This window comes from Nerophis ophidion, linkage group LG10 (assembly GCF_033978795.1).
Source record: "Nerophis ophidion isolate RoL-2023_Sa linkage group LG10, RoL_Noph_v1.0, whole genome shotgun sequence".
In the NCBI taxonomy this organism is placed as follows: Eukaryota; Metazoa; Chordata; class Actinopteri; order Syngnathiformes; family Syngnathidae; genus Nerophis; species Nerophis ophidion.
Genome location: NC_084620.1, coordinates 62,650,284 through 62,673,801, shown reverse-complemented (window position 1 = coordinate 62,673,801; position 23,518 = coordinate 62,650,284). Strand labels below are relative to the sequence as shown.

Genomic DNA, 23,518 nt, shown 5'->3' with positions numbered 1-23,518 from the left:
CGCTTTTCTACCTTCAAGGTACTCAAAGCGCTTTGACACTACTTCCACATTTACCCATTCACACACACATTCACACACTGATGGAGGGAGCTGCCATGCAAGGCGCCAACCAGCACCCATCAGGAGCAAGGGTGAAGTTTCGAGGTTGGTTCTAGGTGGGATTTGAACCAGTGACCCTCAGGTTGCGCACGGCCACTCTCCCGCTGCGCCACGCCATCCCGTTTATTTTATATATATATATATATATATATATATATATATATATATATATATATATATACATATATATATATTTTTTTGTATTCTATTTTTGTTATTTTGAATTTACAACCCCCTGGTGCTGTTTTGTACTGTTTTCATAATGTTTTATAATATTTTATATTGTTGTTTGACTTACTGTTTGTAATAGTTGAAATCTATGAATAGACATTTAAAAAAAAAAGAAAAAAGATTTGACTAAATATAAAAAAAAAAAAAAAGAAGCTAGGCGCTTCGGACCAGGAAGTGTCATTAGTTCCGCCACCCTTGTTTCTAGTCGGACACCATAACATTGAAGAAGTGTTGGCTTTGTCGTATTTTTCCCGCGAAAGGATCTGCTGAAGAAGCACAGGCTGGTTAATGGATCCTGTTCACAAAGACCTGCTGAGGAAACACACCCTGGACCTGTGCGAGGACCTGCTGGTCAGCGACATCATCGTTCCGTTCTTGTACCAGGAGGACATTTTAACGGCGGCGCAGGTAGACGAAGTCCAGTCTCAAAGCACAGACCGGAAAAGGAATCTAAAGCTTCTGGACATTTTGCCCAACCGCGGCCCGCGAGCTTTCCACTGCTTCATTCAAGCTCTGGACTTCGAATTCAGCTGGCTCAAAGACCGCCTGCTTCTAGATCTGCGGGCCCGAACCGAAACCGGATCCAGTTGTTCACGTCTTAATGAAACCCCAGCGCCTGGTGGACATGGCGGTACGACGTCTATTCTTTTATTTTTCCTGTTTCATTGTTGAGTTGGCGACTTGTCCAGGGTGTACCCCGCCTACCGCCCGAATGCAGCTGAGATAGGCGCGCCAGCGACCCCAAATTGGACAAGCGGTAGGAAATGGATGTTGACCGTGATGATCAATGACTTGTCTTTTTTTTTTTACCATGAATTGATTAACGTGGACCCCGACTTAAATGAGTTGAAAAACTTATTTGGCTGTTACCATTTAGTGGTCAATTGTACTGAATATCAATCAATCAATGTTTATTTATATAGCCATAAATCGCTAGTGTCTCAAAGGGCTGCACAAACCACAACGACATTCTCGGTAGAGCCCACATAAGGGCAAGGAAAACTCACCCCAGTGGGACGTCGGTGACAATGATGACTATGAGAAACCTTGGAGAGGACCGCATATGTGGGGAACCTACTCCCTTTTCCCTCTACGGCAGTGGTTCTCAAATGGGGGTACGCGGCGTACCCCTGGGGGTACTTGAAGGTATGCCAGGGGGTACGTGATATTTTTTTTTTTATATTTTAAAAATAGCAACAATTCAAAAATCCTTTATGAATATAATATGAATGTAAGTTCATAAACTGTGAAAAGAAATGCAACAATGCAATATTCAGTGTTGACAGCTGGGTTTTTTGTGGACATGTTCCATAAATATTGATGTTAAAGATTTCTTGTTTTGGGGAGAAATGTTTAGAATTTAGTTCATGAATCCAGATTGATCTCTATTACAATCCCCAAAAAGAGGGCACTTTAAGTTGATGATTCCTTCTATGTGTAGAAATATTTATTTCTAATTGAATCACTTGTTTATTTTTCAGCAAGTTTTTAGTATTTTTTAAATCTTTTTCCATAAAGTTAAAAAAATACCACTACAAATTAGCAATATTTTGCAGTCATACAATTTTAAAAAATCAGAAACGGATGACATAGTGTCATTTTACTTCTTTATCAGTCATCCTGTCCCCTTAGCAGAAAAACAGCCCCAAAGTATGATGTTTCCACCCCCATGCTTCACAGTAGTTATGGTGTTCTTGGGATGCAACTCAGTATTCTTCTTCCTCCAAACACGACGAGTTGAGTTTATACCAAAAAGTTCTATTTTGGTTTCTCCCAATCCTCTGCTGTATCATCCATGTATCCATTTTGGTATAAACTCAACTCGTCGTGTTTGGAGGAAGAAGAATACTGAGTTGCATCCCAAGAACACCATAACTACTGTGAAGCATGGGGGTGGAAACATCATACTTTGGGGCTGTTTTTCTGCTAAGGGGACAGGACGATTGATCCGTGTTAAGGAAAGAATGAATGGGGCCATGTATCGTGAGATTTTGAGCCAAAACCTCCTTCCATCAGTGAGAGCTTTGAATGGTTGACCAAATACTTATTTTCCACCATAATTTACAAATAAATTCTTTAAAATTCCTACAATGTGAATTCTTGGATTTTTTTTTTTCACATTCTGTCTCTCACAGTTGAAGTGTACCTATGATGAAAATTACAGACCTATGTCATCATTTTAAGTGGGAGAACTTGCACAATCGGTGGCTGACTAAATACTTTTTTGCCCCACTGTATGTACTGTACTGTACATCCATCCGTCCATTTTCTACCACTTGTCCCTTTTGGGGTCGCTGGAGCGTATCTCAGCTGCATTCAGGTGGAAGGCGGTTCAAACCCTGGACAAGTCGCCATCTCATGTACAATCTACTAATAAAAGTTTCAATCAATCATTCAATCAATGGATCTATGCTGGTGTGGCTGTGCCATCGTAAATTCGTTAATTTTTTATACATGAAATGTTTTTGTGCAGACATCTGGTGTCTGCCTAGCTCGCTTGGAGAGAAAATTCCTTCCGATCAGGAGCTGTCCCGCCTGGCATCTCTTCTGGGTGGCGAGTGGGAGGCCGTGCTGATGGATTTAGGCGTGTCCGCCGCCGCTTTGTATCGCTGCCGGGCCGATCACACCCTCAGCCATCACGGCACCACTCTGGCCGCCCTGTTGCTATGGAGACAATCCGAGGGGAAGAACGCCACCCTGCACCGACTGGAGCGGAGTCTGCAGGCGGCCGGCGTCCATCCGTCTGTCCTGAAAGATGTCCTGCTGTGAGACGGTACGCCGGCCCCGCATCGAAACAAGTAATAGTCGATTTTTGTCTTTTTAATATATACACACACACTAAAGGATGACATCATTTACATGCTTAATTCACATCATTAAAAGTCAGTCGGTGCAGCGTCGGTAGAAGTAGAAGTGGTAGTCTGTGAAGAGCGCCCCCGCGAAGTGATGGTGAGTACTGCAGTCGGCTTGACCCTTCACATGTGACAAGACTTGGGTCAGGTGACCTCTCCGTCAGAGTATAAAGAGGAATAATAGAAGTGTGTTTCATTCTTACGGCCACCGCAGAACGGAAGTGATACGAGCTGTGATGAAGACGAGCGACGTGCAGAGGCCACTCGTGCTCCCCCTGTGATCGAACACACGTAGATTAGGCAACATAGCCACTATAAGAGGTGACTTTTCCGCCAGAGTCGTTTATGGAGAGAGTACGGGCGACTAAAGATCTACCTAACTAAAGATCAGTCATATCGAAGACAAGAATAAAGGGTTGGAATTGGGGGTTAAAACACCAAAATGATTCCAGAGTGCGGCCACCGCTGCTGCTCACTGCTCCCCTCACTTCCCAGGGTGTGGAATAAGGGGATGGGTCAAATGTAGACAGTAATTTCACCACACCTTGTGTTTGCGAGTGACTTTCTTCTGTTACCTACCTCTCTTTGTTTATAATGTCTATTTTCTGCTGGATCTACAGCTGTTACATATACTGTAATATTGTACATGGTAATTGTTGTATATTGTATATATCAGTGGTTCTCAAATGGGGGTACGTGTACCCTGGGGGTACTTGAAGGCATGCCAAAGGGTACGTGAGATTTTTTGAAAATATTCTAAAAATAGCAACAATTAAAAAATAATTTATAAATATATTTATTGAATAATACTTCAACAAAATATGAATGTAAGCTCATAAACTGTGAAAAGAAATGCAACAATGCAAAATTCAGTGTTGACAGCTAGATTTTTTGTGGACATGTTCCATAAATATTGATGTTAAAGATTTCTTTTTTTGTGAAGAAATGTTTAGAATTAAATTCTTGAATCTAGATGGAGGGCGCTTTAAGTTGATGATTACTTTACAAAATTATTATTACAAGATTACAAATTAAAAATTTGAATTACAAAAATTCCTAGTTTGTGAACCCGTTCTCAAACAATGGCAATAAAAACTATTCTGATTCTTCTATGTGTAGAAATCTTTATTTATATTTGAATCATTTATTTTTCAACAAGTTTTTAGTTATTTTTATATCTTTTTTTCCAAAAAGTTCAAGAAATACCACTACAAATGAGCAATATTTTGCACTGTTATACAATTTAATACATCGGAAACTGATGACATAGTGCTGTATTTAGGGGGTACTTGAATTAAAAAAATGTTCAAAAAAAGTTGAGAACCACTGCTCTATTTTATGCTGCAGCTGTTACATATACTATAATATTCCATCCATCCATTTTCTACCGCTTATTCCCTTTCGGGCTCGCGGCGGGCGCTGGCGCCTATCTCAGCTACAATCGGGCGGAAGGCAGGGTACACCCTGGACAAGTCGCCACCTCATCGCAGGGCCAACACAGATAGACAGACAACATTCACACTCACATTCACACACTAGGGCCAATTTAGTGTTGCCAATCAACCTATCCCCAGGTGCATGTCTTTGGAAGTGGGAGGAAGCCGGAGTACCAGGAGGGAACCCACGCATTCACGGGGAGAACATGCAAACTCTACACAGAAAGATCCCGAGCCTGGATTTGAACCCAGGACTGCAGGAACTTCGTATTGTGAGGCAGACGCACTAACCCCTCTGCCACCGTGAAGCCAACATTATATTGTACATGGTAATTGTTATATATTGTATATATGATATAAACATAATATAATATCAGTATATATCATATACTGTACATGTATCATGTAAATATTACATATATGTTATATTTTATATTGCTACATCGGTACATTTTTAGTCCATTTTTTAAATCTGCATTGTCCTTTCCATCCTTTTTAACTGAGCAACTATGTGGAACAAATTCCCTTGTGGATCATTAAAGGCCTACTGAAATGAGATTTTCTTATTCAAACGGGGATAGCAGGTCCATTCTATTTGTCATACTTGATCATTTGGCGATATTGCCATATTTTTGCTGAAAGGATTTAGTAGAGAACATCGACGATAAAGTTCACAACTTTTAGTGCTAATAAAAAAGCATTGTCTGTACCGGAAGTAGCAGATGGTGTGCGCGTGACGTCACGGGTTGTGGAGCTCCTCACATCTGAACATTGTTTACAATCATGGCCACCAGCAGCGAGAGGGATTCGGACCGAGAAAGCGACAATTTCCCCATTAATTGGAGCGAGGATGAAAGATTCGTGGATGAGGAAAGTGAGAGTGAAGGACTAGAAAAGAAAAAAAAGACTATACAGTGGGAGGGATTCAGATGTTATTAGACAAATTTACTAGGATAATTCTTAAAAATCCCTTATCTGCTAATAAAAAAGCCTTGCCTGTATCGGAAGTAGCAGATGGTGTGCGTGTGACGTCACGGGTATTGGAGCTCCTCACATCTGAACATTGTTTACAATAATGGCCACCGGCAGCGAGAGGGATTCGGACCGAGAAAGTGACGATTTCCCCATTAATTGGAGCGAGGATGAATGATTCGTGGATGAGGAAAGTGTAAGTGAAGGACTAGAAAAGAAAAAAAAGACTATACAGTGGGAGCGAATCAGATGTTATTAGACAAATTTACTAGGATAATTCTTAAAAATCCCTTATCTGCTAATAAAAAAGCCTTGCCTGTATCGGAAGTAGCAGACGGTGTGCGTGTGACGTCACGGGTTGTGGAGCTCCTCACATCTGAACATTGTTTACAATCATGGCCACCAGCAGCGAGAGGGATTCGGACCGAGAAAGCGACGATTTCCCCATTAATTGGGGCGAGGATGAAAGATTCGTGGATGAGGAAAGTGAGAGTGAAGGACTAGAAAAGAAAAAAAAGACTATACAGTGGGAGCAATTCAGATGTTATTAGACAAATTTACTACGATAATTCTTAAAAATCCCTTATATACTAATAAAAAAGCCTTGCCTGTATCGGAAGTAGCAAATGGTGTGCGTGTGACGTCACGGGTTGTGGAGCTTCTCACATCTGAACATTGTTTACAATCATGGCCACCAGCAGCGAGAGGGATTCGGACCGAGAAAGCGACGATTTCCCCATTAATTGGAGCGAGGATGAAAGATTCGTGGATGAGGAAAGTGAGAGTGAAGGACTAGAAAAGAAAAAAAAGACTATACAGCGGGAGCGATTCAGATGTTATTAGACAAATTTACTAGGATAATTCTTAAAAATCCCTTATCTGCTAATAAAAAAGCCTTGCCTGTATCGGAAGTAGCAGACGGTGTGCGTGTGACGTCACGGGCTGTGGAGCTCCTCACATCTGAACATTGTTTACAATCATGGCCACCAGCAGCGAGAGGGATTCGGACCGAGAAAGCGACGATTTCCCCATTAATTGGAGCGAGGATGAAAGATTTGTGGATGAGGAAAGTGAGAGTGAAGGACTAGAAAAGCAAAAAAGACTATACAGTGGGAGCGATTCAGATGTTATTAGACAAATTTACTAGGATAATTCTTAAAAATCCCTTATCTGCTTATTGTGTTACTAGTGTTTTAGTGAGACTATATGGTCGTACCTGTAAAACCTGAAGGTCGGCACCGCACCTTTCTTCAGCACCAGTCGACGGGTTGTGGCGATGCCCATCTCTGCCCTTCGCAAGGGACCCTCTTCGAAACACGATCTTTCGAAATGATCGCTGCATAATACACTGTACTTTGTGTGTGTGGTCCAATCCAACCGTGTTCGCTTGACCGCTCTGTTCTATAGTAAAGCTTCACCGTCATCTTTCGGGAATGTAAACAATGAAACACCAGCTGTGTTTGTGTTGCTAAAGGCGGCCGCAATACACCGCTTCCCACCTACAGCTTTTTTCTTTGATGTCTCCATTATTCATTGAAAAAAATTTCAAAAGATTCAGCAACACAGCTGTCCATAATACTGTGGAATTATGCGATGAAAACAGACGACTTATAGCTGTGAACGGTGCTGGAACAAAATGTCCTCTACAATGTGTGACGTCATGCGCACGCGTCATCGTACCGCAACGTTTTAGCATGATACTTCCGCGCGAAATTTAAAATTGGAATTTAGTAAACTAAAAAAGCCGTATTGGCATGTGTTGCAATGTTAATATTTCATCATTGATATATAAACTATCAGACTGTGTGGTCGGTAGTAGTGGGTTTCAGTAGGCCTTTAAAGTTTCTCTAAGTCTTTATATTTTTCAAAGTACAGGCGCCATGACTGCTACCAAGGTGCCCAGTTGCATGCAATTGGGGTGGAGCAACCGCACGCTGAACAACAGGGCATTTATACACATCTAAAAAACAATGAGAAAGCGCATCAAACGCACAGCATCAACTCAAAGTTGTAGCAGTCATGATCTGTGGTCATGTGAGTTCCTTTTGACCAATCATAGAGGAGATCTCCTGAAACGGAGTTGGCCGTACTCTCTTTATACACGACTCTGGACTCGGCTGATAAACACCTGAGTGTTTGAAGGGTATCTGCCGGCGCTCACGTGGGTTCTGTCGTGCGCGCTGGCGCACGTGGACGACTCTTGGAAAGCGCACAGGTGGACGACCAGCAGCTGCTTGGAGCTGTCCGAAGTAAACCAGGACAGGTGGTTATAGGCTGCGGGTCACGGCCGTGGAAAAGCTAACAAACACGCTAAAGCTAAGCTGCCTTGCTCACTTCATGAGGAGCGTCACTCGCATGTTGACGGGGACAAACGGGCTGATGGGGATCTGGAACACGAACCTGTCTGGTCTGAAGTGGACGAGTGTCGACTTTTGAGACAAAGATCGCGTTTGTAGAGTTTTGCACACTTACCCGCACTCGTCTCTCACACAGTAGCGCCTGTCAATCACCTGCTGGTTCTCCTTGATCATGAAAGACTCCATGCTGGTGTTTGTCCCTGAGAGACACACATTTTTAAGACATCCTGTTCAAGCGGTACAAATTACAAAATGTTGAGATTACAGTCTCTGGCGCTTAAGAACAGCTATACTGTTGGATAAGCTCAGAGCAATCGGATTCGATAAAACCTCATCGAGCTGGATGCAATCTTACTTGAAGGGGAGGGCACAGGTGGTAGAAGTGAACAGCACCGTGTGTTTCCCCCCTCACCTCAGTAAGCCGTGGAGTCCCCCAAGGCAGTATACTAGGACCTTTACTGTTCCTAATATACGTAAATGACAAGCCATCAGCATGCGACTGTGAATTGTTCCTGTTTGCGGATGATTCGGCCCTGTTGGTATCCGGCAAGGACTAGTCACAGGTGGAAAAAATCCTCAGTGCTGAACTCCTTAATATTTGCACCTGGCTCGCTGACAACAAGCGATTCATACACTTAGGTAAAATGGAATCCATCCTATTTGGGTCCCGTATCAACCTTAAGAAAGTCAGTGACTTCACTATAAAAGTGGGTGACATTGTTATCACCAGGAAAGATGAGATCACCTATCTAGGTTCCATTCTAGAGGCTAATCTTTCCTGTGATAAAATGGCAACCAAGGTAATCAAAAACGTCAACCAAAGAACAAGATTTCTTCACAGAATCTCCTCTCTGGTCAACAAAAGCACCTTGAAGAATCTAGCGGGAACTCTGGTTCAACCCTTTTTCGATTAGCCTTGCACCAAAACCCTCAAATCTAGACTCCAAACATCCCAGAACAAGCTAGTCAGGTTACTTCGAGACCTCCACCCCAGATCACACCTTACTCCTACCCACTTCTCCAAAGTGGGCTGGCTCAGGGTGGAGGACAGAGTAAAACAACTTGCACTGAGCCTAGTCTATAAAATCCGTTACACCTCCCTGATACCGAAGTACATGTCAAACTACTTCCCGCCATAACCACAACACCAGGGGGCGCTCCACAAACCACGTTAAACCCAGATTCCGATCTAACAAAGGTCTTAACTCATTCTCCTTTTATGCCACATCAATGTGGAATGCACTCCCAACAGGTGTAAAAGTAAGTGCATCTCTATAAAGTTAAAGTACCAATGATTGTCACACACACACATACTAGATGTGGCAAAATTATTCTCTGGACTTGACCCATCACCCTTGATCACCCCCTGCGAGGTGAGGGGAGCAGTGGGCAGCAGCGGTGCTGCGCCCGGGAATCATTTTTGATGATTTAACCCCCGATTCCAACCCTTAATGCTGAGTGCCAAGCAGGAAGATAATGGGTCTCATTTTTATAGTCTTTGGTATGACTCGGCCGGGATTTGAACTCACGAACTACTGATGTCAGGGCGTACACTCTAACCACTGGGCCACTGAGTAATCCTCCTTCAAAACCGCACTAAAACAAGACTTCCAGGCAACTACAACCCTTTACTAATACCCTCCTCCATCCACATCCCATCTCCTCTGATTGTAAATAACCTAATGTAAATAATCAAATGTATTTCTAATGTATATTCTTGTTCTTATGCTATCTGAACTCACTATGTTCTCTGCTGGCTGTACATATCCTACCAAGTCAGACCTACACTGTTTCAATGTCCATTTCTTAGATGATGCAATTGTTGATGACTGAAGTACTGATATCAACCAAACCTTCTTCATCCCACCCCCCGGATTGTAAATAATGTAAATAATTAAATGTATATTCTCTGATGATTAACTTGTGTGATGACTGTATTATGCTGATAGAATATATTTATACTATGAATTGATTAACGTGGACCCCGACTTAAACAAGTTGAAAAAATTATTCGGATGTTACCATTTAGTGGTCAATTGTACGGAATATGTACTGAACTGTGCAATCTACTAATAAAAGAATCAATCAATAAATGAAAGACTCCATGCTGGTGTTTGTCCCTGAGACGCACACATTTTTAAAACATCATGTTCAAGCCCCCGCCCCCCCCCCCCCCCCCCCCCCCCCCCGCCCGCAACCCCAAAAGGGAATAAGCGGTAGAAAATGGATGGATGGATGTTCAAGCAGTACAAATTACAAAATGTCGAGCTTACAGTCTCTGGCACTTAGGAACTTCTGGAAAAAATCGTCTTTGTTTGTGCCTGCAAACAAACATGGACATTAGCTCCGTGGCTAAGGTCATAAGTCAGTCGCCAAACTTCGACCTCTCACCTGCTCCATCGCCCTCGCCTGATTGGCTGGAGGTGACGTTGGCGTTGCGGCGACCCCCAGGTGGAGAGGGGCAGCAGTACACCGTGTCGCAGTAGAGCAAGTCGCAGAAGTGCACGTCGGGGGGCCAGGGCACGGTGGGCCACGAAGGGGATGTGGGTGAGGCTGGAAAAAAATAATGGAGGCGGTTCATGTCAAGCTTGCATTTGTTTAAAGGCCTACTGAAACCCACTACTATCGACCTTGCAGTCTGATAGTTTATATATCAATGATGAAATATTAACATTGCAACACATTCCAATACGGCCTTTTTAGTTTACTAAATTGCAATTTTTTATTTCCCGCCAGTTTCTTGTTGAAAATGTCGCGGAATGATGACGTGTACGCGTGACGTAACGGACCGTCAGGAAATATTAGCGCTGCACTACTAGCGGCTAAATGTCGTCTGCTTTAATCGCATAATTACATAGTATTCTGGACATCTGTGTTGCTGAATATTTTGCAATTTGTTCATTTAATAATGGAGACTACAAAGAACAATGCTGTTGGTGGAAAGCGGTGGATTGCAGCTGTCTTTAACACCGAGACACAGCCGGTGTTTCTTTGTTTGTTGTGAAGCAGCGCGGTCAAGCGAACATGTTTTCTCTACGTCAACCAGCATGTTTTTGGATGGGAAAATTGTGATGTATATCTTACCGGAGACATCATTGGATTATTCGCCGTCCTGCAGCAGCTGTCAAAAAAGGCAGCTGTGAACTTGGCTTCTCTCTGAGACACTGCATGTTCACCGCAGCCATCCGACCTCGAGGTATGTCCTTGCAATCTTTACAATCTCACTAAAACACTATTAAAACAATAAGCAGATAAGGGATCTTCAGGAATTATCCTAGTAAATGTGTCTAATTACATCTGAAACGCGCCCAGAGCCGTCGCTTTTTTTCTTTCTTTCTAGTCCTTCACTATCAATATCCTAATTCACAAATCTTTCATCCTCGCTCAAATTAATGGGGAAATTGTCGCTTTCTCTGTCCGAATTGCTCTTACTGCTGGTTGCTCTCATCATAAACAATGCGAATATGTGTGGAGCCCTGCAACTCGTGACGTCACGCGCAGGGCTTTTTTTTAATTAGCGACCAAAAGTTAAGAACTTTATCGTCGATGGTCTCTACTAAATTTTTCCAGCAAAAATATGGCAATATCGCGAAATGATGAAGTATGACACATAGAATGGACCTGCTATCCCCGTTTGAATAAGAAAATCTCATTTCAGTAGGCCTTTAAGCTGGTTTACCTGAACTGCTGCTGGCCGTGGTTGTCACAGGAAGTTCGCTGCTGTTACTGTAAATGAACAACAGGTTACTACCGGAGAAGACTCATCATCACACACACAAACAAACAAAGTGCAGTCACCTGGCGCCTGCAGACATGTCGCTCTGCTTTGATAGGCTGAGCAGGTAGAAGGCGCCGATAGTGATGCTGCTGCTCACACACACACAAAGTTATATTTGCTGTCTAGACAAACAGGAAGTGAGCTTACCAAACTGCCACGGTGATGCACAGCGTGAAGATGCAGGCCTGGAAGGTTCTGTGCGGCACGCAATGGCCGCCGTCGCCGGTGGTGGATGATTTTGTTGGTACGTGAAAAGCATGCGAGGCCGACACAGTGCTTTCTTTCCTGGACGCGGTGCTGACAATGTAGTATTACAGATTTTATTTGGAAGGGGAGTTAGGGGATGAAGACTAGTGGGCGGGGGGTACCTGGTGGACCGCAGGCTTCCTGTCAGGCTCTTGAGCTTGGCGAGGCGTCGCTTCCACACCTCCAACTCGGTGACGCGGCTCTCCAGGTTGTCGGTCATTTTGGAAAGCTGCTGCACGGCACCCACGTTCTCCATGAAGATCTGCTCCTGCAGGGGGAAGAGGAGCGAGGAAGACTAGAGGCAAGCCACTGCCGAGAAGACAAAGTCAGCGCGTACCTTGTCCACCACCAGGAAGTTCTCGATCTTCTGGCCGTCGCCACTCGTGATGTCGCCCACCTCCTTGACGGCCGATGGCAGGAGTTCCTTCAGCTCCTGAGCGAGGAGACCTAAAACACCGACCGTCACTCCATTCGCCATTTTGGAGCGCATGTCGGAGGGCGGGGCTCACCTGTCTGGTGGGCGTGGTCTATCCCCATGCTGGAAGCAAACTGAGGCTTGAAGTCGAACTCCACCAGTCTCATCTGCGTAATGTTCTTCAGCTGCTTCTCTGGGTCCACCTGGCGACCACGTGTTTTCTTAGGATCAGCTGACCACGCCTACTCATACTTGCCAACCCTCCCGGATTTTACGGGAGACTCCCGAAATTCAGCGCCCCTCCCGAAAACCTCCCGGAAGAAATTTTCTCCCTAAAGTCTCCCGAAATTCAGCTGTAGGCCACATGTACAGTTCGAAGCTTGAAAGGGAGGATTGCAGGCGGATCTGACGGCATTTAATGTCATTTTTAAAAACAACTGCTAATCCTCCTCCTCCTTTTCGACTGGACGACCGCGGAGAATTAAAGTAGGAACACTCCGGAGGCAGAAGTTCATTAAGAGAGGCGGACTCACCGGCTCTCAGCCATGTTTCCGTCACACAGAGGAAATCAAGTCCGCGGGAAGTGAAGAAATCCTTCAGGATAAACGTTTTGTTCGTCAAAGATCTTGCGTTCACAAAACCGAACCTGGCGGGGGCCAGCACGTCCAAGGTCGCAGCTAATCCAGGTAGATCCCGACACACAGCCCGCAGGTGGTGGGGGAGAGGAGCCACGAAGCGGGAAAGGAAGGCAGGAATCCGGCCAGGTGAAAAAGCTGACTGGGACGTCAAAAAACCAACGTCGAAGTTGATCATATTAGTGGGAAAGGGGCAAAGATCCAACAGTGTTTGGCGTCCATACTCAAGCAGTGAGCTGACAGAGACGAAAATAGACGCAAACCACACAAAAACGAACAGAGCTGACAGCGAGAGACGGCAGGGCAAAGCACATACTGGCGCCATCTTCTGGAAACTCGGAAGTGACGTTACTCAAATAGTGAAAGGTAATTGTTGTTTTTTTAGTAACCAGCAAGCACAGTACAGTTAGTAGAACAGCTGTTTTTATATATATATATATATATATATATATATATATATATATATATATATATATATATATATATATATATATATATATATATATATGAAATACTCGAGTTGGTGAATTGCCTGTAAATATACTCTCCTATTAACCACGCCCCCAAACCACGCCTCCGATCCACCCCCGACTAGCCCCCCCCCCACCTCCCAAAATCGGAGGTCTCAAGGTTGGCAAGTATGCGCCTACTGGTCACTTCCTGTCCTACCTCCTGAATATTCTCCTTGGCCCGCTGGTCCGACGGCCGCATGAGGCTCCCTGTGACGGTGGCGTTGCCGCAGACGACCAGCGCCTCTTTTGGGGTGTCCGTGTTGATGCCCACTCGGCCGTGACAAATCACGGCGTCCTGCGCCGCCCCGCGCTGCCACAAGGTGTCGCTCTCCATCTCAAACTGACCTGGGTTTGAAGCCTGTGTGTGTGTGTGTATATGTGAGTGGTTAAACATCGGGAGTCGCGTTGTGCACGTGGCGGAGTGAGCGGTTACCCTGATGATGAGTCTCTCTGACACGAGGGCGGCCATGAGGAATGACTTCTCCTCTTCTTCCTCCCTGATGGCGGCATACAAGCCCACCACCATCTGAAAATATCTGCACAAATCGTTAGTGAAGACACTCGCACACACTCTCACAAACACAAACTGAAACCCACTACTACCCACCACGCAGTCTGATAGTTTATACATCAATGATGAAATATTAACATTGCAACACATGCCAATACGGCCGGTTTAGTTTACTAAATTACAATTTTAAATGTCCCGCGGAGTTTCTTGTTGAAAACGTCGTGGAATGATAACGCGTTTGTGACGTTATTGGTTGGAGGGGACATTTTGGCCCAGCACCACTCACGGCTAAAAGTAATCTCTTTTCATCGCATAATTACACAGTAATTTGGACATCTGTGTTGCTGAATCTTTTGGAATTTGTTCAATTAATAATGGAAACTATAAAGAACAATTCTGTTGGGGGAAAGCTGTGTATTGCAGCTGCCTTTAGCACCGAGACACAGCCGGTGTTTCTTTGTTTTTAAGAGAGCGGTCAAGCGAACATGTTTCTCTACGTCAACCAGCGTGTTTTTGGATGGGAAAATTGTGATATATGTCTTACTGGAGACATCATTGGATTATTCGTCCTTCTGCAGTAGCTGTTTAAAAGGCAGCTGTGAGCTTGGCTCTTCGGCTTCTCTCTGAGACACTGCGTGTTCACCGCAGCCATCCGACCTCGAAGTATGTCTTTACAATCTCACTAAAACACTATTAAAACAATAAGCAGATGAGGGATCTTCCAGGATTATCCTAGTAAATGTGTCTAACTACATCTGAAACCCTCACACTGCCGCCGCCCGGAGCCGTCGCTTTTAATTTTAATTTTTTTTTCTAGTCCTTCGCTATCAATATCATCATCCACGAATTTTTTATCCTCGCTCAAATTAATGGGGAAATTGTCGTTTTCTCGGTCCGAATAGCTCTTGCTGCTGGAGGCTCCCATTAAAAACAATGTGAGGACTTGAGGAGCCCTCACCCTTGTGACGTCATCGTCTGCGACTTCCGGTAAAGGCGAGGCTTTTTTATCAGCACCAAAAGTTGCGAACTTTATCGTCGAAGTTCTCTACTAAATCCTTTCAGCAAAAATATGGCAATATCGCAAAATGATCAAGTATGACACATAGAATGGACCTGCTATCCCCTTTTTAATAAGAACATCTCATTTCAGTAGGCCTTTAAGGCGCACTTCCACGTACCGCTGGTCCGGGTTGGGTCGTCCCTTCTTCCTCATGTTGTTGGCAGTGGTCTCGCTAAAGTGGAGGCGTCCTAACGTCACTTTGCTAATCCCGCCGCCGCTCAGAGCCACCCTGTGGGAATCAAACAATGGTCATCTTGGGGTCAGATGGCCCGCCGTGGTGTGCGCCACGCCTCAATCACCTGACGGGTCGCAAAGGTTTCTTGCTGCGGTCGGCCTGAGACTGCTCGATGGTCACATGTTGCTCGGGAGCTTCCAACTGGGAGGAAGAGGAGGAGGATGAAGCCTCGCTAACGTTCGCATTCACGTGACGCTCCCACGCACCTTGATCCCAAACACCTTGACGAGGAAGTGGTCCACCTGCTGCACGCCGTGGGACGTGGGTATGTAGCTCGGCTCTGTAGCAACGCCCACGTGAACTGTGACCTGAAAGTGGTTCTTTTTCTGGCAGACGAAGGCGTCGTCAGCTGGCGAGTAGTTGAAACCCTTGTCTGTGTCCACCAGGAAGACGGGAGGACCCCTGCGGACGAGTCCACATCAGCTGGACACGCTACTCCAAGCGGAAGATGAAGACTCACAGCGTCTGGAAGCTGACGTCCATGGCGGTGTTCCACTCCCCAGGACGGAACTTCTCCCACGTCAACAAGCCGCTCAAACCTTGTCCTCCGCAGGCCGCGTCTCTGCTGCTCGTCTCCGGTTCCGCTGAAGAGTCCTGCGAGCCGCTTCGTCTTCTTTTACTGACAGGAGCGCTGAACAGGGAAGCCTTCTTACAACACTTCCTGTTGTCACTGTCAATCCAATGGAACTCACCTGGTCCGCAGTAGGGAGGCGGAGCCTGGCAAACTGGTGGATGCAGGCGGGGCCGAAGCCGTCCAGGGGACGCCGTACGTGGGCGGCGAAGGAAGGCAACATCTATCTGAAGGCAGCAAGTGTCCACCTGAGTGCAGTGTGGGCGGGACCGCTGAGGACGCACACCTGACCACAGACGAGGCGGGGTTGTGGCTCAGCGGGAGATCAGGAGGGATGTAGGCGGGGTCTGAAAAGAAGGCGCAGTTAGCAAGCTGCCTTGCTACCATGGGCTGGTTGGACCAATAGGGGGGCTCCATTTGCAAATCTGTCAAGACGACGCGCTAACGTTAGCATTAGCACTTGGCCGAGAGATTGTGTTTTAGCCAACTCCTGACCTGGGATCTGCTCAGGAGAGCAGGCCTCGGAGTCAGGTGGGGAGTCAGGAAGCGCGCTGGAAGTTTGAAGAAGACAAAAGTGGCGTAAGAGACTCGTGTTGCGCTGCAACTCCTCTGTTTAGCTCACAAAGTGTTCGGGTCCAAGTCACTGCTCAGGTAGCGCTCCAGGATGCTGGTATCCACGGCTACAGAACTGTCCAGAACGTGACTCACATCCCGACCTGCACAGGATCACATGACCTTCATAATTCCCAGTTCTCATGTACATAATGTATATATTTAATGAAGTTAAACAATGGATGTCCACTAACTTTTTGCAACTCAACGCCAAAAAAACGGAAATGCTGATTATCGGTCCTGCTAGACACCGACCTCTATTTATTAATACAACTTTAACATTTGACAACCAAACAATTAATCAAGGCGACTTAGTAAAGGATCTGGGTATTATCTTCGACCCAACTCTCTCCTTTGAGTCACACATTAAAAGCGTTACTAAAACGGCCTTCTTTCATCTCCCTAATATCGCTAAAATTCACTCCATTTTGTCCACTAACGTCGCCGAGATCATTATCCATGCGTTTGTTACGTCTCGTCTCGATTACTGTAACGTATTATTTTCGGGTCTCCCCATGTCTAGCATTAAAAGATTACCGTTGGTACAAAATGCGGCTGCTAGACTTTTGACAAGAACAAGAAAGTTTGATCATATTACGCCTATACTGGCTCACCTGCACTGGCTTCCTGGGCACTTAAGATGTGACTTTAAGGTTTTACTGTTTACGTCTAAAATACTACACGGTCTAGCTCCAGCCTATCTTGCCGACTGTATTGTACCTGATGTCCCAGCAAGAAATCTGCGTTCAAAGGACTCCGGCTTATTAGTGATTCCCAGAGCCCAAAAAAAGTCTGCGGGGTATAGAGCGTTTTCCGTTCGGGCTCCAGTACTCTGGAATGCCGTCCCGGTATCAGTTTGAGATGCCACCTCAGTAGAAGCATTTAAGTCTCACCTTAAAACTAATTTATATACTCTAGCCTTTAAATAGACCCCCGTTTTAGACCAGTTGATCTACCGTTTCTTTTCTTTTTCTCCTCTGTCCCACTCTCCCTTGTGGAGGGGGTCCAGTACGGTGGCCATGGATGAAGTACTGGCTGTCCAGAGTTGGGACCCAGGATGGACCGCTCGTCCAGAGTCGGGACCCAGTATGGACCGCTCGCCTGTGTATCGACTGGGGACATCTCTGCGCTGCTGATCCGCTGCTGATCTGCCTCCGCTTGGGATGGTTTCAGAGGTGGATCAGCTGTTCCTGTTGGCTCCACTATGGACGGGACTCTCGCTACTGTGTTGGATCCACTGTGGACGGGACTCTCACGGTTGTGTTGGATCCATTATGGATTGAACTTTCACAGTATCCTAGAGGGAGGGGGGTTGCCCACATATGCGGTTCTCTCCAAGGTTTCTCATAGTCATCGTTGTCACTGTCACCGACGTCCCACTGGGTGTGAGTTTTCCTTGCCCTTATGTGGGCCTACCGAGGATGTCGTGGTGGTTTGTGCAGCCCTTTGAGACACTAGTGATTTAGGGCTATATAAATAAACATTGATTGATTGATTGTGAAGTGAATTATATTTATATAGCGCTTTTCTCAAGTGACTCAAAGCGCTTTACATAGTGAAACCCAATATCTAAGTTACATTTAAACCAGTGTGGGTGGCACTGGGAGCAGGTGGGTAAAGTGTCTTGCCCAAGGACACAACGGCAGTGACTAGGATGGCTGAAGCGGGAATCGAACCTGCAACCCTCAAGTTGCTGGCACGGCCACTCTACCAACCGAGCTATACCGATTGATATTGTTTTTCAAATCACCTGCCATGTATACTGTGTATATGTACACAATTCATCCATTTTTTAAACATATATTTTTCTATACATGTTACAAGTTATATATCTTTTATTATCGAATGTATCAAATGGGATGAATATTTAATGGACCACAATGGAAACAAGCCTTTGTGCTTTTTGTGCCATCCATTTGCCTTTTTAAAGCATTACATGGATTCAAGTCTTTAAGGTGTCAATAAACTTCTCAATCAATCAATCAGAGTTTTAGACAACTAGAACCTTCTCAACACCAAAACCTCTCGAACAGGGGTGTGAAACGTACAGCCCTCTCAGGCCAGATCAGGCCCGCAAACAGGTATTATCCGGCCCGTGTGATGAGCTTGTCAAATATTAAAATGAGCTGCATTTTTTTTTTTTTTTTTTTATGAATGAAACTGTTGTTTTAAATGTGTCCACCAGATGTCATAATAGCAATTCTGTTGGGAATAGCAAGAGGCATACTTGCCAACCCTCCCCATTTCAGTGCCTCTCCTGAAAATCTCCCAGGACAACCATTCTCCCGAATTTCTCCCGATTTCGAGCCGGACAACAATATTGGGGGCGTGCCTTTCCAGGTCCATGCGGACCTGAGTGAGGACAGCCTGTCGTCACGTCTGCTTTTCCTCCATACAAAAGCGTCCCGGCCCATTGACGTTTTAACATTTACGGCTTTTGGAGAGTGCACAACTGCACACACAACAACAAGAAGGACATGAAGCAGAAGAACCAAGAAGAGACAGTCATAGCGACGGCGAGTAAGAAGAAGAAGTACGCCCGCAAGTTCCAAAATGATTGAAAACCAGAATTTCAGTTCATCCAGGACAGCTCGTAGGGGAAGGGGTATGCTGCCTGCAAATTTTGTAGATCAGACTTCAACATTGGACACGGTGGCCGAACGGATATAGTCACTCTTGAACAATCAGAGAAGCACAAGGCGGCAACGCCCGGTACTATGGGCCACCTTGCTAAATGGAGACCCGAGGGTGTAACATATGCCGAGACAAAGAAGGCTATGCTGATAGCTGCATTTGCGGATGTTTTCAACAAATCCATGAAGGATATGTTCACGGATTCAGAGATCGCTCGCCAGTACTCAAATGGCAGAACAAAGGCTACTCAAATGGTGAAAGGTAAGTGTTATTTTTTTTATTAAGCAGCAAGTACAATAAATTTAGTAGAACTGGGTTTTCACAACTGCGTATTGTATTAGGGCTGCAAATCTTTGGGTGTCCCGCGATCCGATTCAATATCGATTCTTGGGGTCGCGATTCGATTATATATCGATATTTTTTTCAATTCAACGCGATTCTCGATTCAAAAACGATATTTTTCCGATTCAAAACGATTCTGTATTCATTCAATGCATAGGATTTCAGCAGGATCTACCCCAGTCTGCTGACATGCTAGCAGAGTAGTATTTTTTTTTTAAAAAGCTTTTATAATTATAAAGGACAATGTTTTATCAACTGATTGCAATAATGTAAATTTGTTTTAACTATTAAATGAACCAAAAATATGACTTGTTTTTTCTCTGTGAAAACATTGGACACAGTGTGTTGTCAAGCTTATGAGATGTGATGCAAGTGTAAGCCACTGAGACACTGTTGTTCTTTTTCATTATTTTTAAAAATGTCTAATGATAATGTCAGTGAGGGATTTTTAATCACTGCTATGTTGAAATTATAACTAATATTGATACTGTTGTTGATAATATTCATTTTTGTTTCACTACTTTTGGTTTGTTCTGTGTCGTGTTTGTGACTCCTTTCAATTGCTCCGTTTTTTTGCAGTTCTGAGTGTTGCTGGGTCAGGTTTGGTGTTGGAATTGGATTGCATTGTTATGGTATTGGTGTGTATGGTTTTGTTGGATTGATTAAAAAAAAAATCGATTAAAAAAAAAAAAGGGAATCGATTCTGAATCGCACTACGTGAGAATCGCGATTCGTATTCGAATCGATTTTTTCCCACACCCCTAATATATATATATATATATATATATATATATATACATATATGTATATATGAGAACTAAGAAATATTTTAATTTCAGTGAAATCTAGCTATAAATATACTCCTCCCCCTTAACCCCGCCCCCCAGAGACCCGCCGACCTCAACATACCCCGCCCCCCATCCCCCGAATTCGGTTGGCAAGTATGGCAAGAGGTACAAAGTACAACGTGGCTGCTGCTCCTCTCCCTCGATCCAAATGAAACTTAAAACCCGTTGTATGCATTCTGCTTCGAACGCATCGTTTTTTGGCACCCTTACTCCCCCATGATGTCTTGTCAAAAACGAGAAAATTAACCCTCCAGTTCTTACATTTTGTTGAGTTAGCACTGGATGGACATGACAAAGGAGGTATGTGATACCTCGAAGACTTTACATGTTTTTTTGTTTAATCCCAGAAAGACTGTGACTTAAAGTTTACTCTTGGCTTTGTAGATACACTGAGACGAAGTCTTAAGCTCATTGTGATTTTGAAACTGCACCAATTTCCTCAGCATTTTTAACAACCTTGATGTGTTTTGTCCAGAGGATTATTTGTGATACAGGTACAGTGGGGCAAAAAAGTATTTAGTCAGCCGCCGATTGTGCAAGTTCTCCCACTTAAAATGATGACAGAGGTCTGTAATTTTCATCATAGGTACACTTCAACTGTGAGAGACAGAATGTGGAAAAAAAATCCAGGAATTCACATTGTAGGAATTTTAAAGACGTTATTTATAAATTATGGTGAAAAAAAAGTATTTGGTCAACCATTCAAAGCTCTCACTGATGGGAGGAGGTTTTGGCTCAAAATCTCACGATACATGGCCCCATTCATTCTTTTCTTAACACGGATCAATCGTCCTGTCCTCTTAGCAGAAAAACAGCCCCGAAGCATGATGTTTCCACCCCCATGCTTCACAGTAGGTATGGTGTTCTTGGGATGCAACTCAGTATTCTTCTTCCTCCAAACACGACGAGTTAAGTTTATACCAAAATGTTCTATTTTGGTTTCATCTGACCACATGACATTCTCCCAATCCTCTGCTGTATCATCCATGTATCCATTTTGGTATAAACTCAACTCGTCGTGTTTGGAGGAAGAAGAATACTGAGTTGCATCCCAAGAACACCATAACTACTGTGAAGCATGGGGGTGGAAACATCATGCTTTGGGGCTGTTTTTCTACTAAGGGGACAGGACGATTGATCCGTGTTAAGGAAAGAATGAATGGGGCCATGTATCGTGAGATTTTGAGCCAAAACCTCCTTCCATCAGTGAGAGCTTTGAATGGTTGACCAAATACTTATTTTCCACCATAATTTACAAATAAATTCTTTAAACTTCTTACAATGTGAAATCCAGGATTTGGTTTTCCACATTCTGTCTCTGAGACTATGTCTCCCGACTGGCCTGGGAACGCCTCGGGATCCCCCGGGAAGAGCTAGACGAAGTGGCTGGAGAGAGGGAAGTCTGGGCTTCCCTGCTTAGGCTGCTGCCCCCGCGACCCGACCTCGGATAAGCGGAAGATGATGGATGGACATTCTGTCTCTCACAGTTGAAGTGTACCTATGATGAAAATTACAGACCTCTGTCATCATTTTAAGTGGGAGAACTTGCACAATCGGTGGCTGACTAAATACTTTTTTGCCCCACTGCACGTTTTCAGAATGTGCTTGTTCTATTTTTGGCCAAAGTAATTAACCTGGAGTTGTCTTTATTTTTAAGTTATCATGCCAAGATTTTACCATTCTGGCCCACTGGGGAATAGATGTTCTTCCATGCGGCCCCTGAGCTAAAACGAGTTTGACACCCCTGCTCTAGAACAACAAACCCTCTGGAGGCCTTCTAGGACACCGCAAAACCAAGATGGACGTGAGCATATTCTAGAAGGCTCTGGATGATTCTCACCACCAAAGAACTGCTGCAGCGCCTCCTTCTCGCCGTGCACGTGAGGTTCCATGCTGGCAGACAGGGGGCGCTGAGAAGGAGCATATATCATTTCAGTTCAACTGATAGTATGTTCTCCCAGAGCGGTACAGAGGTGATGATAATAAATAAGTACCAATAACGTTATTTAGGAAGTTTGTTGGAGCTCACCCGCCTATTGGCCCAAGATGGCCGCTCCGGGTTCTGACCGCTGACTCTCTGGATTCTCCCTCCTGTTGGGCCTCAGGTACAATCCATTAGGGACTTTGAATTTCTACTATGGATCCAAGCAGCTTCTTCTTCTTCTTCTTGTGAAATGTCACTGATGGAACCGCTTAGAAAAGTTATTTTCTTCTGTGTGGCGTCTGTGTGTCTCCTTTCTGTTCGATGGACTTTGAGCTTTGAGCAGGAAGTAGCAGCTGTACACACCCCCAATGTGCGTGTGCTTGTGCATGCGTGCCAGCGTTTTAAAAAAGGTCACAGATGCTAATGAACGTGGACTTCATCGTGTCAGTTTTATATGTAATTATTAACCATACAATGTCTGCTTTAATATATAAAATATATATTGTATGTATTTATTACACAACAGTGTTTATGTCACCTTTACCCCTTTGTTGTTGGATTGATTTATACATGTATTACTGTATAAACTACCTACACTACTATCTTTATCATTACATGTCTTTTTTTATTTAATGTATAATATTAACATTGTTACGTACAAACCCCGTTTCCATATGAGTTGGGAAATTGTGTTAGATGTAAATATAAACGGAATACAATGATTTGCAAATCTTTTTCAACCCATATTCAGTTGAATATGCTACAAAGACAACATATTTGATGTTCAAACTGATAAACATTTTTTTTTGTGCAAATAATCATTAACTTTAGAATTTGATGCCAGCAGCACGTGACAAAGAAGTTGGGAAAGGTGGCAATAAATACTGATTAAGTTGAGGAATGCTCATCAAACACTTATTTGGAACATCCAACCAGTGTGCATGCTAATTGGGAACAGGTGGGTGACATGATTGGGCATAAAAGCAGCTTCCGTCAAATGCTAAGTAATTCACAAACAAGGATGGGGTGAGGGTCGCCAATTTTTAAGCAAATTGTCGAACAGTTTTAGAACAACATTTCTCAACGAGCTATTGCAAGGAATTTAGGGATTTTACCATCTACGGTCCGTAAAATCATCAAAAGGTTCAGAGAATCTGGAGAGATCACTGCACATAAGTGATGATATTACGGACCTTTGAGCCCTCAGGAGGTACTGCATCAAAAACCGACATCAGTGTGTAAAGGATA

At 44.2% G+C, this 23,518-nt stretch overlaps 2 protein-coding genes across 10 annotated transcripts; one reads left to right on the top strand and one right to left on the bottom strand.

Annotated features, from left to right (window-relative positions):
* Window positions 1-530: 530 nt before the first annotated feature.
* cradd (CASP2 and RIPK1 domain containing adaptor with death domain) lies at window positions 531-22,846 on the top strand. Of its 3 annotated transcripts, none has more exons than XM_061914418.1 (3): window positions 531-961; window positions 2,804-3,128; window positions 22,100-22,846. In XM_061914418.1, the coding sequence occupies exons 1-2, from the start codon at window positions 619-621 to the stop codon at window positions 3,097-3,099; spliced, it is 639 nt and encodes a 212-aa protein (XP_061770402.1). In that variant the 5' UTR covers window positions 531-618; the 3' UTR covers window positions 3,100-3,128; window positions 22,100-22,846. The 3 variants fall into 3 exon arrangements, with proteins under 3 accessions (XP_061770402.1, XP_061770401.1, XP_061770400.1); XM_061914417.1 differs by having other exon boundaries at window positions 22,004-22,846; XM_061914416.1 differs by lacking the exon at window positions 22,100-22,846 and adding an exon at window positions 15,726-19,803.
* Window positions 3,136-22,956, bottom strand: LOC133561155 (myelin regulatory factor-like protein). Of its 7 annotated transcripts, XM_061914412.1 has the most exons (24): window positions 22,376-22,953; window positions 22,187-22,256; window positions 16,533-16,626; window positions 16,406-16,461; window positions 16,032-16,257; window positions 15,800-15,970; window positions 15,546-15,741; window positions 15,404-15,480; window positions 15,223-15,333; window positions 13,967-14,069; window positions 13,691-13,891; window positions 12,481-12,589; window positions 12,309-12,418; window positions 12,094-12,239; window positions 11,873-12,022; window positions 11,746-11,814; window positions 11,627-11,673; window positions 10,339-10,500; window positions 10,221-10,268; window positions 8,063-8,147; window positions 7,925-7,999; window positions 7,719-7,830; window positions 3,386-3,457; window positions 3,136-3,303 (listed from the first exon to the last, which is right to left on the bottom strand). In XM_061914412.1, the coding sequence occupies exons 2-24, from the start codon at window positions 22,236-22,238 to the stop codon at window positions 3,214-3,216; spliced, it is 2,562 nt and encodes an 853-aa protein (XP_061770396.1). In that variant the 5' UTR covers window positions 22,239-22,256; window positions 22,376-22,953; the 3' UTR covers window positions 3,136-3,213. The 7 variants fall into 7 exon arrangements, 6 of the variants coding, with proteins under 6 accessions (XP_061770396.1, XP_061770395.1, XP_061770394.1 ...); XM_061914411.1 differs by having other exon boundaries at window positions 3,136-3,457; window positions 11,873-12,010; window positions 22,376-22,956; XM_061914410.1 differs by having other exon boundaries at window positions 3,136-3,457; window positions 22,376-22,955.
* Window positions 22,957-23,518: the final 562 nt, after the last annotated feature.